Genomic DNA, 17,044 nt, shown 5'->3' with positions numbered 1-17,044 from the left:
GAGGATAAGAAGGACAGACGCAACAACATTGTCATCCCCTATGTAGCCGGTGTATCAGAAAAACTCAGGAGAGTTTTCTCCAAGCATGACATCCCGGTGCATTTCAGACCCAATAAGGAGCCGGCTCGCGTCGTTCACTTCAAAGAGTCGGGTCTAAGAGCCATTTCGTTCATGACGACACATCACTACCCAGCAGTATGTAAGTAACCGATGCAGCATTTAACTGCAGCATTAAAAGTAAATACAAATTAACCAATCAATAGTTATGATTCAGTCGCGTAATACATACAGGCTTCTTCACGCTGAGTGCTTTCACTTCAGCTACTTTATTTTAACGCTAAAACATTTGTGCTATTACTTACAGAGATTTATGATTTTTTTAATGCAAACAGTCTGAATAAATGTTTCACCGCGATATTCAACAGCAGCAGCGAGGAGAGCTTTCAGTGCTGCCAAAGCAGCAGAGGTAGTTTGTAATAAATTACAGGATGACCCCAGCTTTAATAACAGGACCATCCTCAACACCGACCAAGTGTGTCTACTCTTGCAACTGCTTCAATCCATGCAGGCCAGCTGTGGCTGAGCAGGTCACGTGCCAGTCGAAAGGTCAGTGGATCGACCCCTGGCTTTTCCATCTTGGGCAAGATGCTGAACTCTGAGTTGCCTGTGATGCATCCATGTGAGTGTGACTGTTAGATAAAAAGCTTAGGCATTGATAAAAGCACTGTACGAATGTGTATGTGTGGGTGAGTAATGCTGAGATTGAGTACAAAACAAAGAATCAAAGCCAGTTTTCATCTGTGCCACAGTACAGGGCTCTATTAGCCTGTAAATAGTGCACAATGTTTTCTACGCTACATTTATTCCTGATTAAATATTCAAATTTGCCGTATTCTTGCCCCCTGAAACGCTCTGATTGGGTATTCTAGTACAAGTGATATATATATATATATATATATATATATAATATTTTTCACAAGATACCCTGACACGCCTCCATGTAGTTGATAATCTTTATGAATTATTTAAAAGGGGTTTGTGAAAGGTTTTCTTCATATGCGTATTAATATTATATACTAATAGTCCTTAGTTGCAGTTGCATATTTTCTGAACACCTTATCTTGAGAATGATTTACTTCCTTGCTTTTTTTGCAATACATGTGTCTGAAGTAAAATTAATTATTGATATTTATAAACGCTGACAAAGTGTAACCCTAACCTTTAAACACTGACATTTTTCCTCACTTTAATTGACAAAGTGCAGATTTTACATCCTTAATTTTCTTGCTGGTTTAATGTATTGCTGACTGCTACAGCATAAAATGGAATAAGCGAGAATAATTTTCAAACTTTGTCAGTTGCATGTTTTTGTAAATCACAGAAGCATATTTTCCAAGCTCTTATCATTGCTGCCATGTAGATAGGTCCAGCTTATGTCATTCAGTCACAAAAGAGATGATTCAACCACGACCCAGGTGTTACGAATGCCAAATCCCTGTCACACAATGAGGGCTACTTAAACAGAAAAAAGCCATTGTTATATTTATTTGTAAGACTTGTGCTTTTACTACCATAACATGTGAAAATGACAAAGAAGGATCACCCAGTTGCTCCCACTAAGCTTTGGGGCAGATTCCCCCTTCAATTAAGATTAAATTGACTTTGACCTAGCATATAATCCAAACTGAGACTTATCATTGTGTTCACAAAGTTTTGCACAGCACTTTGGTCAGTTTCTGCTGTTTGGATTGTGATGCATAAACAAACTTGAAAACGTCGGCTTAAAAAGAAAACTAAGAACCCCATCCTTATCAAAGGCATAAACTCTGCCAACAAATTTTGTTTGTTCAACTGAAAAAGGCTCAATCATTGAGCAGTAGATGGACCACTATTTGTTTTAGGTGCACAGAAAGTCTTATAGACTTACAGGCTCTGTTTACACAGTTCTTAGCCTAAAAAAGTGAAGTGAGCATAGAGCCTCCATTCTTTTTAATGGCCAGCAGGGGGCGACGCCTCTGGTTGTAAAAAGGAAATCCGGTTGTACAGAAGTTTGGGAGCAAACGGCCCTCGGCTCCTTCACTCTGTGACCTTGGTAAACACTTATGGGCTCAGTGACTGTCTTCAGGCCATACTGAAAAAACCCCATGATGTTTGTCAATAGGAAATTGTATTTAGACGTAATCTTTTAATAATATAAGTTTGTATATGGTAGAATACTGCATGTAATCATTAGTGTCTAGTTGGTGACATAGTGAAAGAATGTCTAATCCTAGGGGGCCTGTAACACTTCCAGGTGTTTTAGTGTCTGCCCCCACATCCTGGAAGCATGGGGAGAGGTTGCACCTTGTTTTATTGTTTTATTGTTTTACGTTATTATGTCTGTTTTAGTCTAAGTGCCTTTTTGTCTAGATGAACTGCTGGACTTCTTCACTGTGTTATCTAGGGTGAACCATCTAGGGTGAGGGGGAGATTACCCTCTTCCTGACCAAGGATGTTTCCTTTTGTGCTTTCATGTTATATGACCCTTTGATCAGAACACACACACACACACACACACACACACACAAACACACACACACACACACACACAAAAAAACAAAAAACACACACAACACACACAAAGAACAAACGCTCACTGAAGTATAAATAAAGACCGGGGCAGTTTCTCAGCGCGAGTCACTGAGACTGCCCTTGCTAGCAAGAAGTTCTGTGTGTTTCTCTTCTCTGAGTCTTTACTGAAGAAGTGTTTTAGAATATTTTCCCTAACATTGTTAATCTTGTAAATGATTGTCTTTCTAAGCATCAGAAAGGGGGAACATTCAGATTTTGGTTATTAGCTAACATCTTGCCAAACACAAATTTATCAGCCAATGATCATGTACTTTCCCAGTTACAGCCACACTTTGCTAAAAAACATCAAGATGGAAAAAAAACAAAACACTCAGCTCGAGGCCAGTGGGTGGTGTCACAGTAGATATGCGGATCCTTTATGCTGTCTGTGATCTTAGGCGATCAGATCAAGTCAACTACTCTAAGTACAAATAAATCTCCACTAGTATCCTGTGCTACGACACAGAAGTTCACCTCAACCAGGTAACTTCAGCCCTAACTCTGGATTTTCTGTATACAAAGGTGGCTAACCATTTACTGACATAAATTATCATGATAACTAATGCTGCAAGCTTAGCCTGCTCTGGAGTAGGTTATGATCCAAATCTGAGATCAACATATGACATAAACCGACCAATCAGTTCTCCAGGAAATAGTGCTATCATTGCTAGAGGCTGACTTCAAAAGGGCTTAACCTAATTAATTTTGGTGCTCTTTTCCAGACTTACTGACTAAAGCACTTAAAGCGCACACTTGTAATACTACATCACTCTACAGTGCTTTCCCTCTCACACACAGTGGTGTGTTGCTTCAGTCACAGTTGCTGGTAGTATTATTTTGTCTTCCTGTGTAAAGTCTGCTGACATACACTTATAAATCATTGTGATTGGTTAGAAACAGCCAGTGCCACCCCTTTCATGTGAACTTGCAGGGGAAACCCTACATTAGCTTCATGTGACTGTTTCACTGACTCCTGATTATCATTGTAGGGGCAAGTAAATGTAGATATTTGAAATATACCCTGAGTATGTTGAACACGTGTCCAGGAAAATGTGTAATCGCTGCAGGAACCAGTGTTCTTTCCTCTCTTACTGCATCCTTTTAAGTGGTTAATGGCTTCCAGTCTCAACAGCTGTAATCATTTTGTTTCTGACACTTGAGGTTAATATATAAGCATGTCTGTCTTTGTCTAATACATGTGTGGTTTTCCCAGATTGTGTAAAACACGACTCTAGCTTTTGGATGTGCCAGTGCAGAAGTGCTTCAAACCTGCATTTTCTTTAATGACCAGGAGGGGGCGACTCTTCTGGTTGCAAATGACATCCAGTTGTATACAAGTGTATAAGAAAATCATCCTTCAGCTCCCCTGATACACAGCCTCAATAAACACTTTCAACATATGTTCACAGTTTATACTGCTAGTGTCAAGTCTTGGACCACAACCCATCATCAGTTTAGGAAGTAATAGTTCCCATTAGAGTTAAATAGAAGAAAGCCAGGTATGTTTCACCATGTGACTAACAGATAGGCTGTGACTCTTAATGCAGCCAGATCTTCTTCTACCTTCCCTGTGTGCTCATGCAACTTGTAAAACAGAGTTTAGTTTGAAAGAAATGATTAATAAAGATGGACAAAATAAAAGGAAAAAAGTGGAACGGAAAAGCTGTGAGTGTGAAATATAAATAATCTAGAAACAGATGCAGCAAAAAAAAAAAATCAACTGATGTTAGCTGTCTGGGTTGCTACAGGAGACAATATTGCCAACAAGTAGTTACAAGTCGATGCTCTCACTAGCACCAGCCGTGGCGAAGGGCATAATTAGGGACAGCAGTACCAAAAACAGAGTGAAGAACAGACGGAAGAAGATGTAATTGATGTGGTAAGAAAATAGATGGAGGGACGGAATTAGCAAGAGAAAGATCCAGTGATTGAAGTACAATGATTGGCTGCTTTGACCTGTTCATCCTTTCCCCCTTTTTGTTGTATGTACTACTCATTACTCTGAGGAACTGCACAAATATGTGCACGTATTTAACTGGACCATCTGCACTGTTCTCACAGAACATGGCGGGCAAAAAAATCCCTGGGCTGATTTTTGCGTATTGATCCGGTTACATCCATCTTTTATATCCAGTCAAAGGCAGTTATTTAATAGGTAGGAGCTGCTTTAACAGAATCAGTTATTGCAATCAAAATTGATTCCTTATTCTTATTCTTTTTTTCAGCTACTCCGTTTAGGGGTCCATCTTCCTCAATCCGTGGAATTATTCTGATTTGATTTGGCAAAGACTTTATGTCAGATGTTCCTACTGATGCCACCCTTCCCCGGGGCCTTCTTACTTGCTATCTTTTTTCAGCTTTTTGTGGAAAATTCACACGATGTTAACTGCAGACCTTTCGTGTTGTAGGCTGACATGTATGATATAAAATCCAGTAACTTTTAAGAGGTGATGGAATAAGCTATCTTAAGCTCCTGTTTCCAATGATCCAAGATAATAAAGAGGCTGTGTCTTCATTACTAATCGAGCATTGTTACTTAAAAGTCACATGCACCTTTCTGCAACTGCACGTGTTACCTTGACAACAATACTTGATGAAGGATGGCGATGGAGTGGAGTATAGTAACCATGGCATCAAATCTGTTATTAGTATCTCAGCAGGCACACGTCTTTGATCCCACACAAACAACCGGCACACTTTTTATGAAATACCGGCTATGAACTGAAAAGCTCCATAATAGGGCCAACATGGAGAATCGGGTCAGTGGAGTGGGTCTGGGGTAATGTCACATAGCCTATAGTTCATGTTCTGTGTTCAGCTTGCTGCTGTTCTATTTACAGAGAAAACATTAATAATTTCTGCATCTCTCTCTGCATACATCAATGTACTGTACTGTACATGTTCCTTCTGTAGTTAGATGGCATGCAGTCGGCACAGGCTGAACCCATTAGTGGAATTAACTCACATCAATGTTTCATTAGGGAGTCATCTCTTATCACGCAGAAAACCAGTGGCCTCACTTTACACGCTCCGGTTTCCATTATGTTCAGGAGATGATCCATGTTTAAACTACAAGCCACAGGGCCCCTGCTTGTTTGAGCCCGGCTGCAGGTGGAGCCCTTCAGCAGGATGGAAGTGGTAATATAACAATAAAAATCGAATTATGTAGCGCTTTTCAAGAAGGGGTCACAAAATAAAGCAAACGCCGAATGGGGAAAGCACATAAAGGCCAATACTCTAGAAAGTGTTTTGGAAAGAAAAAACGGTTTAAAGGAAATTAAGACTCAAGAAACCTTGGGAAAGGATTTCCATTTAAAGCACATTTCAAGTCACTGACTCAGCTGACCTGATTTACTCAGGCAGCTCATTCCTGAGCCTCCAGGCCCCTTTAGAGTTCGCAGCAAGACACAAAAGACCTCTGCTCTTAAGGTACGCACTGCTGCATGTGATACTAAAAGGTTAGGTAAGGCCATGAAGGGCATAATCCTTAAGAGTAATCCATAAAATCAGCTGTTATCTCAGTTGTGTATGAAATATAGCAGGGTCATGCCTCAGGTTTTCATATTCATCTGATGGAGGTTTAAATTCTCAATATGCACATAAATTGTTCAACTTTGCAATTAAATTAACCTCAGTGATATAAAGAAATTTTCCTATTATTAAATAATTTTGCTGTTTAAATAAAACACATATAAAATTATAATACTGTGTTATAAGTCTAAAAACCAGCAACGGTTTTATTCTGCTTAAATGTCCTCAAAAATTCCTGAGAAAAATCAGAAGAGAGCTTACCTAAGAGTCATTCCAAATATTGACTTTCAAGCTCTTTAGAATTGCACAATTGTAGAACTGAATCTCTGTTTTTGCCATTATTACCTTGCATGTTTGCACAATTTTCAGTAAATCTCTGTACCTGTTTCCAATTTTCCAAGCAAAATGAGGGGTGGCTCATGACCTTTGCACAGTACTCTGTATTTCATCATATTGAGCATTTATTCTAAGTAACCATTATTATAGTTAGGTCCATAATTAACTTACAGAGCTTTTTTTGTAGTTTTGCCTCTGTACACCACCACAGCTGATTTTAAATCAATATGTGATCAAAGTGCAGACTTTCAGGTATAGGAATTATAGCGATTTTTATACATAGTGTCACATTTTCAGAGACTTACAAGTAATTTGACAAGTGATAATCAAACACATTTCTGTACCAGCTGAAGCAGATATAAAATCATGAGTCCATTCCAAGTGTTGAGCTTATATTTGGTAACCCTTTCACTGGATGCTGGAACTCTCAATATAAGATTCAAAAACACTGAGGACGCAAGCAGACCATCATTAGGCTGAAAACCCAAAATAAATGGTAAATGGCCTGCATTTGTATAGCGCTTTTCTAGTCCATAGGACCCCAAAGCGCTTTACACTACATTCAGTCATCCACCCATTCACACACTGGCGATAGCAAGCTACATTGTAGCCACAGTTGCCCTGGGGCGCACTGACAGAGGCTGCCGGACACAGGCGCCCTCTGACCACCACCAGTAGGCAAACACGGGGTTAGTATCTTGCCCAAGGATATTTGGTATGCAGCCAGGAGGCAGCCTGGGATCGAACCACCGACCTTCTGATTAGTGGCTGACATGCTCTGCCACCTGAGCTACAGCCACCCCTAACTATCCAGCTCAGCAACATCAAAAGGCCTGAGGGACCGCAGAAGACAACTAAAGTGCACAATGACCGAATTATTTCCACAGTTAAGAAAAACAGCTTCATGACATTTAGCTGCGAAGACTCTCGAGGAGGCAGGCGCATCACTGTCAAAGTCTACAACTAGGAGACATCTACATGAATGTAGATACAGAGAAAAGAGGGCAGATTAGAATTAGCCAGAAAACATTTAAAAAATGTTATGGCACCGCATGCATGCTGTCAGTGGAACTGGGTCACCAATGCTTATTGATGATGTGACTGGTGATAGAAGCACATGGATGGACTGTGAAGCACACAGGGCTATACTCTCTGCTCAGACTCAGCCAAATGCTGCTGAACTGATAGATGGTGCTTCACCGTGCAGATGGATAACGGATAATGACCCAAAACATACTTCCTTAAGAGCTTCTTACAGTAAAAAGATGGGATAATCCTCAATGGCCAATTCAGTTACATGAGCAGCAGCCCAACAGAGCAGCTTTTCAGTTATTAGACACACAGCCACATGCAAAAAGATCCAAAGGCACAAAGATAAGTAGCAACTGAAGCCGTCTGTTGTAAAGGGAGGAAAAACAGCATTTGGTGATGTTCATGGTTTTATCCAAGTGCTAAAAACAATCCTTATTTTTACGTCACTTTTTCCAGTTAATTTTGAGCTTCTGGGGGACATTTCTAAAAATTGCTTCATGGATTAAAAAAGAAAGCCTGCCCTTCAGTCACATCTTGCTTTAAAATCCACTGCGGCGGTGTATTGTCGGAAAACGTCTGGGCCTAACTGTATAAAATGTTGTTAAAAAATCCCAACAGACTAAGTAAAAGTGGAGTTTTCTGTTTTTGCACAAAACAGATTTGTGACCAAGTTTTCCCTCGCAGACACATCACTTTGTACGCAGCAAAGATCAAACCTTTTCATTTAAACAAATGTTATAACAGCTGTTGTAGGGTCAACCACCGCCAGCAGAAGTGGTGGGCTGGGGTGTTCCCAGAAGAAGGGTGGGGGTCCAGCGACTACATTGTTTGGTGTTCTTCTTGGCAGTAAATCACACACTGAGGAGAACGTTTCATAACTGAATCATCGAGCAAACAATGACGTTTGCATGCACCGCACATGACCGAACCCTGACAGCACCCTTCAGTTCTTTATTGAAGCTTCACTTTGTTGTTTACAGAGACAGACCAGACCAGAAAATACACAGAAAAAATGAACTTTTAATTATAATCTGTGAAGCTGAGGGAAAGCAGAAATCTCTGGACGCTGTTTTCAATCTTCCCTCTGTGTTCTCAAACAAAGAATCAGTATTTGTATTCCCCCCCTTTTTTTAGCTCTGCATTTTCTAGCAGGATAACATTGATGGCTTCAGTCAGGCCTTCTTGCCACGCAATTAACAGGTTTTACAAATATCCACCTCCCCATGTGCTCTATAATTGTTTCAGATTTCTTGTTAAAATTCTGGTGAACACAAGAGATAAGAGTGCAGAACTGCAGAAAATGAGGAGGGGAAAAAACAGAGGCAGAGAAAGCAAGGCTGACAGATGGACCACAAATGTGGAGGAGAGCTCTCCCTCTGAAAAGTACAGCAAAGTCTGGTCTTCCATACCCAGCATGCTCCATTTTTTTTCCACCATTCAAATTCATTTTCCTTCTGCAGTTGGACTCAGAGTATCTGTGCTGACATTCAGTGCTCCAACAATTTAATTTTTTACCCATTTTTCCTGAATTTAGGTTGGATTTTTCACATTTCCATGTGGCTGCTTTGTATTTAGATGAACTAGTGTGAACTGCAGGATTAGTTCAGGATTTCCTAATACAAGCTGTTCACATATTTCATATCACTGAAAAATGTTTTGACACTCCACAAGTCTGTAAAACACAGTTCAGATCATTTGTAGACCCCAGGAAACATCATCATACCGCTTCCAGACAGGCTCTCAAATATGTCTTCTCATTAAATTCCAGCTGTTATGCTACGAATATGAACTCGATACAAAAGTGTTTGACTACCTAACATGCTTGTGTTATAGCTGAAGGTGTCATTATATAGCAGTGTCTTTTAACGTGCACTATTTTAGAGCTCTGCTGCAGAGATTTACTCCAGAGGGTGTAGAGGAAAACTTCTACGGGTCCTGGCTTTGTGCATGTGGGAAATGCTGTAATATTGAAAAGGGAAGGGAAGTTTAATTTCTAAATTAAAGGAGTCATTGTGTGAAAAAAATCTCTTCTCTTGATCAGAAAAAGTTGCTCAAATGAAAAAAGAAGTATTGTCCATATATTTTTGACTACCTTATGCACTTTATTACAAAAGGAAATCTGCACTGGAGTTAAATTGGAGCATCTGGAAAAGATTTTCAGCAACACAATAAAGTCTGTGTCTCAAAAAGACCCACATGATTATTAAAAAATGATAAAAGTGTCACCACACAAACACGTTCAGCAAGAGCAGGAGCACTCTTGGCTGGGTTTAGATGTTTTGCATCCCCATCAGGTTAGAGGTGCCCAACTGCTTTAGTTAATAAGCAAGAAATCAAAGATATATGAGTGAACAGTAAATGTCCCCCAAATCTTCTTTTTTTATGTTTTTTTTTTCACTGCCAAGACGTTTTTGTAGTGTTTATATGTGTGTGTGTCATTCTGTCTGTAAACACGATAGCTTGAAAAGTTTTGAATGAACTATGTGGGGGTGTAGAGTGGGGTCATGTTAACAGTCCATTAAAATTTGTCATCTTAACGATTTATTGGTCAAAAAGATACAAAAAACTCTTATAACCTATAAAACTTCTATAATTCTTACAAGGTCGAACCTTCATCAAAACTATTGGCAACATTTAGGCAATTATACCAATATATTTCACTGTGTGTTATACTTGTATAACTATGCATGTGACAAATAATAAAGAACCTTGAACCTTGAACCTTGAACCTATATGAGGATTCTGACTCTACAGAAAGAGAATGTCTAGTTAGTCAGAAATAAACTGTAAACTCAAGCTATTCATGTGCAGTTACTCACATTATCCATTACCTACTCCTACATTATGTTTGTGTAGTCAAAGTAATAATCTGCACTGCAAACTTCTTAAAGTTTGCTCAAAAAGAACACAGAAAACAAAATGAATAAATACGAAACACATTACTGTTCCCTTAAATGTAAATACAGCCCAGAGAGAGAGAGCTGCCTTGACGGAGGAGTGCTTCTTGTTTTCCACAAGTTCATCATTTAGCTGACAAAAGCCTCTCACTTCTCTCCTTCCAGCCTGATTCATGTAGCTGTAACGTTTTCATAGCAGCCTGTGCACTCCAGAATTTTCATGTCATGATAAAATTAGCTCTATTATTTCCTTTTGGGGGTCCATTTACCATCTTCTACCTCCATCTGAACCTACTGATCAATGATGCCGCTTCTTGTGAGAGTCCGATGGCCAAAAATATTCAATTGCGCACATTTTTTGAATAAACGTTGCCCTTCTGTCTCAAAGGATTTCTCTATATGAAGCTGGTAAAAGCACTGACACCAGCAGTGTGTGACATAATATAATTCAATGCATTCAAAGGTTGTAACAACAGGCTCTCCTCAAAAATGTGTAGTTTTTCTACACCGCTGCAAGTTACTGCTGATCACTCAACACTAAAACACCTCCAGAGAGGAGACAACCCTTTACAAATTCATCTGAAGTTCATATCAGGACAATCTTTCATAGCGCAGTATTGTTTGACAGTTTATCACAGCACACTGATAGGGGAGGTTAGTGTACACCAAGTATACATAGGTTTACTGCACAGTCATGTTGTTCACACCATAATTACGTTGTTTGCAAGGAAACTGCAAACTCTGGAGATTTTAAGCATTTTAAAAATGTACCAACTCTGTCGTTTTTCTCTGATAAGGACAGTTTCGCTCATTAGGCTCATGTCTGAACTGGAAGACATGGGCCTAATGCTCAGGGTGGGGGGTGAACTGAGTAACTGAGCTGCACAGGACATTTAACCCCTAACTCTGCTTTTACTCTGAGGCCAACAGATCAGAAGAGGAGAGCTGCACAGTCGTTGCTGTTTTAAGTCAGTTTCTGATAGTGTGTGAGGTGCCCCCCTTCCAGCCTCTTCATTTTCTCCTTCCCCCAGCTCCCTCTCTCGCCTAACATCAGCCCATCAGTCACCTTCTTTCTCCTCCTCCTCCTCTCTGTTTTTCCTCCCCACTCTCCCCACAGACAGTGTGCTGCCGGTCTGTGAGCTGGAGAGACACTCGGACGACACACAAGAGAGAAGTCTTCAAAAACAAACTTTGCAGAGCCATCTTGCCTTTTCCCCGACCGTGGATGAAAGAGGACTGCTCCTTGTTCTTTTCCTACATCCTCCAAGAGTTTTCTTTGTATATTTTCAAACAGAAAGCAGCAATGCTTAGATTCTACATTCTCCTAACTTTTGCTGGTGAGTACATCTTAACGGTTTTGGCCAGCGCTGGTGGATGAGGGCATGCTTCTATTAATGCCAGTTGCAATGATTCATACTTACCATTCCCTCTCTCTCTAACGTCTTCCTCCTCTTTGTTTCTCTCTCAGTCAACATCCAAGCCAACAGCCAGCTGTTGCCAGGCTCTTGCAACTTTGAGTCCAACACCTGCGGATACACGTCAGATGCAGACTTTATGAGCTGGACCCTGCAAAAAGATGGTACTTAAAACGACGGCACCCTGCACTTTCAGGGTTTAAAACGAATTTAACGTAGGAGCTTATAATGAGTGTAGAGTTAAAGATGTTTTAATGACAGTTTTGGTGCTGGTTTTGGCTGTGCCACTAAAGCAGTACGGTGAAAAGAAACCCATCTGGTCTGCATTGATTGCAGCATCTCTGAACATCTGGAGTCAGTGAAATAACACATTTAGTTATTCTCGTCGGGTTGGTACCGCTGCAGCTGATATGAATGAATGCTGCACACGCCCTTACCTTAGTATCTGTGTGATATCACCGTCTGCTCATGCAAAATGATCAAAGCCAACAGATGGATGAATGAAGGTTAACGTTTGTGCACGCTTTGGTCGCTGTGGCAGAAACTACACAACTTCTTAACCATTGCTAAACAAGCATGTGTAAAATTGTACACTCTTGTGTGGTCCATGAACAAAATAGTGAGAAGTCTTGAGCTGTATTTATCCTGGTGAACCAGTGACAAGGTTTCGTCACGTAAATAGTGACATGAGGTGGAGCCTGCTTTAAGCCTTTGAGGTCTAAGTGATCACCGGTAATCACATTAACCCAAATATGATCAGAAATTACTCGTTCTGATAGATTAAATCCTGTTCACATTTTTCCAGAAAGGCCAATTTTGCTTTTCTCTAAAAAAAGGATTGGGGGCAGAATTATCATCAGTAGTTTCTATGAAACTGATCCAGTCCAATAATCTTTTATTTAGTATATATAAATGTGGATCACTGGTGATAACCTTAACCTTGTATTTTGGAGAAAGGAAACAAATTTGGGAGCATAATTTAAAAAATCCTCCAAACTCAATATTTTGATTGCCTTGACTTACGGTTAGGGGGCGCCACTGATCATGACTGAAGTGGGATGTATGCTTGTAACTGGAGAATGAAAGTACATGTCACATGATTGTGACTGGCCTGTTCATACCACCGTTTCCTCTTATGTATTTTTGGCTACATCTTCTGCCGCCATTTTTCAAATTGACTGGAAGAAAACACCCGCCGTCAGCACAAGTATAAATGCTGGCAATGGTATCGACCACTTGCATAGGCTCTACTTAGAGTCGACGCAGAAACATAAATTATGCAGAATTCATGGTAATGTGTTTGTGTCAGAGGGTTAAGAGGATACGCCAGTAGTTTGCCTAAGTGTTTGGCTTTGCAGAGTGAAGGATTATGGGTATACAGTCTATGCAGAGGTGTTTGTGTGCAGTCCTCCAAAACCACCAGCGCATAGCTGAATAGGGAACTGTGTGGTGGTAAAATGCTGATTGGTTGAAAAGTTGGCCTGAACAGGAAAGGAAAGGACCGCAGAGAAGCACAGACAGTGGACACCTTTCATTGTTTTCAAACACTCAGTGTCATTTCAGCTCTTTGCATCTTGTAATTGTGACAATTTTCGTCACGGCCAGCTGAAGGAACGGCAACAGCCAAAGCGAGACTAGCCAAAAAAATCCACATATTTTTCACACTGCTCCTGATGACAGCGAACACCAGGAGCAGTAATCCAAAGAACAGAGAAGGTGAGGGGAAAAACTGGACAGATCTATATAGACAGAAACAAGAATGCCACATGGACTATACACTCAGGACTAATTTGAGGATAGGACACAACTGCATGTGATGAAGACAATCAGAGAGGAAGCAAAACTCAAACAGCCATAGAAAAATAGAAAAACAGTCATACTACAACAGGAAATGAACAAAAGCTGTTTAGTCTGTCATTCTTGTTTCACTAATTCAGGGGGAACACCAGAAAACCTAACACAACACACAAATAACAAACTCAAATTAGGAACTGAAGGTAAATACAAATCAAGAATGTAGAACTAATACTGGAACAGTAAACCATCTAGAAAGGCATTGAAAAGTCCAAGAAAACATATCTGGAGCCATAAATACAATCAACAAACTACATTATGAGTATATTACTGTATTGAAAGGACATGACAACAGAGATCAAAAACTCAATCTACAAACAGTAAGAATCAAAACGTCAAACAGAAGAACCTGAACAGAAACCCAAACCCAAAGATATTGACTGAGGATTCCCAATCGAAAAACAACCTCAAACCCAAGGACCGTGGCATTAACTCCAATTCAAGCATTTATTAACAAGCTGTGTTCACTGATATTGGGTTTTCTTGAGCCTGTGCTGTGACTTACACTGTATAACACCTGTTTTTAATTCAGAATGGAGGGCCTGACAATCAAAACCACTTTTTGGTCCTATGTGTAGATGGTAAGAGGTTAATAAATTAAGTGTTTGAGTTGAAGGCAACTAGACTTCTTATTTAAGTTCTTTAAGATGTTTAACTTGTCATTCAGAAGGTTTCTTCAGTTCTAACAGCTGATGTGGAGTCCCAGATATTTAACTGCTAGTGCGGCTTTCAGCTTGGAGGTGGTCCTGAAAGTCCTTGATACCGACCTGTCAAATGAGCGGTTAGACTCACATGAGCTAACATATGAATACCTGGGACTCCTCATCAGTTTTTAGAACTGAAGAAGCCTTTTGAATGAGAAGGCAACCATGACCTGGATGACTGAGAACCCATCTATTCAAGGGTATGGTTAAGGTTAGAGGTAGGTTAACATCCTGCAAAAAAATAAAAGAAGCTTCATTTTAGAGGCAAAATTTTCTAGTTTCTGAAAATGAGTCTATTTAGCTCGTGGTTAAATCAGTCCCTAACACTAGCCCTTACTCACCTATGATCTGGTGGGTGATGAGAGGTTAGATGATATCAGTCATAAAAACAAACAAACAAAAAAACTCTTTATCTCTAATCTTGAGCCATGTAACTGGTGAGGCAGAATTTCTATCATGGCTCTATCCTGCTGCTCCAAATCCTGCTGAAGAAAACCTCTAATTACCACTTTTTCCCCACTACGATGTTTGCTCACAGCCCACTTTGTCCAAAAATTGCTCTGCTTCTGTCTGGGATACTCTGTGTTTTCCTGTTTCCATCTTTGTTGCTAATGCCGCTGGCGTGCCAGAGAAGTCGGTGTATTTGGTGCATTAATAGTGTGCTTAGTTCCTGCTCATTTCTTTTCCTTTCCTCCACTGCTCTTTATCCCTTTCATTGCTCTGCGCAGCCAGAACAGGAGCAGTGAAGTCATGTCAAATGTATGTATAAAGCAGTTTTTATGTACCCTTTTTACTCTGCTTGAAACCAAATCAGGCATTGGGATGATCTAATCAAGACATTGCATCAGTTTGAGGTTTTAACATCTGTTAAAAGCTCCTTTGACTACGATGACCTGGATGACTGAGAACCTTCACAGACATCTGTTGATTCAGTTTTTAAATATAAACAATTGCAGTTTACTGGGGGAAAAGAAACATTGAATTTTCCAAACTGAAATCATCTCAGTCCTCTGTGTGTGAGTGTGTTCAGGAGCCCCGGGGCAGCAGGGCATTCCACAGGGACAAATAATAAATGACAGACCACTAAGAAGAGCTCAGAGGACCCTGGAGCAGAAAAGAGTTGCTGAGGTGGATTTTATGATGCTCTGACTCAAAGTGTCCTGACTTTGGCCATGAATCCTGATGCAAAATGTCACATCCCGTAAATCTGGGTTTTCTATAACTTTTTTCAGATAGAAATGTGCAGTAACACTACATCTGATTTTTAACAGGTTCTAGTCCTTAAACAGAAAGTGTAAAGAAAATGATTGATTTTTGCATATTATCTGGAGCTGGCTCAGACACATTTTATAATTCCAAGCATTTAAACACAAACTGATGCTGGGATTTAGAGCTTATTTCTGTCAGAACGTCCAAACCTGCACATCGATCAGTGAGCCTGTTAGCTGCCTCGGTGTTCATATTTAACTCAGTTAATTAGTGTGGCTGCACTGTGTGGATCAGCTAATATGATTTCAGGTCCGGCAACAACAACACCCAACTCTGTTAATTTGCTAGTGCCTTTCAGTTTGTACTCTCACAAGCTAGCAAATTAGTAGATATATAATATATAATTAGCAAATTACTAGCTTGTTAGTAAGCCACAAACAGTATAAAAGTTACAGTATGTACCTTGATTTCTACCAGAAACTAAAATGTGTGACCTTGGGCCAAATTTACTAATGCATGTGCAGTCCTGTGAAAACACTAAGTGCACCCCATGATTTTTCTGGCTATAAAACCACCTTTTATTAGAAATAACCTAAAGTAATTGTTTTCTGTATGAATTCATCAGTTTCTCACTTTGCAGAGGAATTTCGACCCATCTTTCTGAACAATGTTGTATCAGTTCATTGAGGTTTCCAAGAATTTGATTTTGCACACAGACTTTCACTGGGATACTGAAACCTTGACCTTCAGCCTTTCTGTTGTAGATTTGTTTGATCAGATGTTTTTTCTCATTGTACTGTCAACATTTAGCATGCTAAATGAGGTTTGTAGAATCTGAAATATAGCTCTTGGGTTTTCTTTGAGCCTTGCACAGTTTGACCTTAGTGAATTTGCTGAGATCTACTGATGATCGCTTAATTAAGTGCATTTGATTAGCAGCACCTGCCTGTGTGCCCCCTTAATTCCTATGGAAGCAGGAAGGACTGCATAGAGTCCTGTGAAAACCAAAAACTGGACTGTAAGGGTCTCTCTTGTATTACAGTGAAACATGGGTTTGCAGTACTTTAGGTTTTTAGTCACATTTCTGTACAGACTTGGGTCCACAGTGCAACCTTTTCTACATGTGTTTTCTTAACAGTGCACACCTCTTTAGTAACTTTTCTCTAATAAGTATTGAACTGAAATTACTGCCAAAACGCAGAAATTAATTGTTGGGTCTGTATTTCCACAAGCCCCACTGGTTTAGAGACTTATTCATCATGAAGAAAACAAGACAGTCAGCGATTGATTGATTTACTTGCAAGGGAGGCCTCGTTGGTGTCTACCACGAAATGACCCCAAATCCGGCCTCCTCTGGCTTTTATTGAGAACGTTCACACAACAGTTTACAAACACCTCCCCTCGTAACCCCCCTTGGTCACAAAGATAAGGCACTGTATGCATGTGTGTGTGTGTG

General features: G+C 40.0%; 1 protein-coding gene across 1 annotated transcript in view; it reads left to right on the top strand.

Moving 5' to 3' along the window:
• The first annotated feature begins 183 nt into the window (after positions 1 to 183).
• The window catches only part of LOC102308045 (MAM domain-containing protein 2), a 33,278-nt gene continuing 16,417 nt past the window's right edge, over positions 184 to 17,044 (top strand). The window contains exons 1-3 of the mRNA XM_005921712.3: positions 184 to 199; positions 11,524 to 11,743; positions 11,875 to 11,985. Coding sequence (XP_005921774.1) covers positions 11,632 to 11,743; positions 11,875 to 11,985 — 223 coding nt within the window. The 5' untranslated portion in view covers positions 184 to 199; positions 11,524 to 11,631. The remainder of the gene's footprint in view (positions 200 to 11,523; positions 11,744 to 11,874; positions 11,986 to 17,044) is intronic.

The sequence above is a fragment of the Haplochromis burtoni genome, unplaced genomic scaffold (assembly GCF_018398535.1).
Source record: "Haplochromis burtoni strain Fernald_Lab_line unplaced genomic scaffold, NCSU_Asbu1 Contig_51, whole genome shotgun sequence".
In the NCBI taxonomy this organism is placed as follows: Eukaryota; Metazoa; Chordata; class Actinopteri; order Cichliformes; family Cichlidae; genus Haplochromis; species Haplochromis burtoni.
Note: the sequence above shows the minus strand (reverse complement) of the source record. Positions and strands in the feature narration are given on the sequence as shown.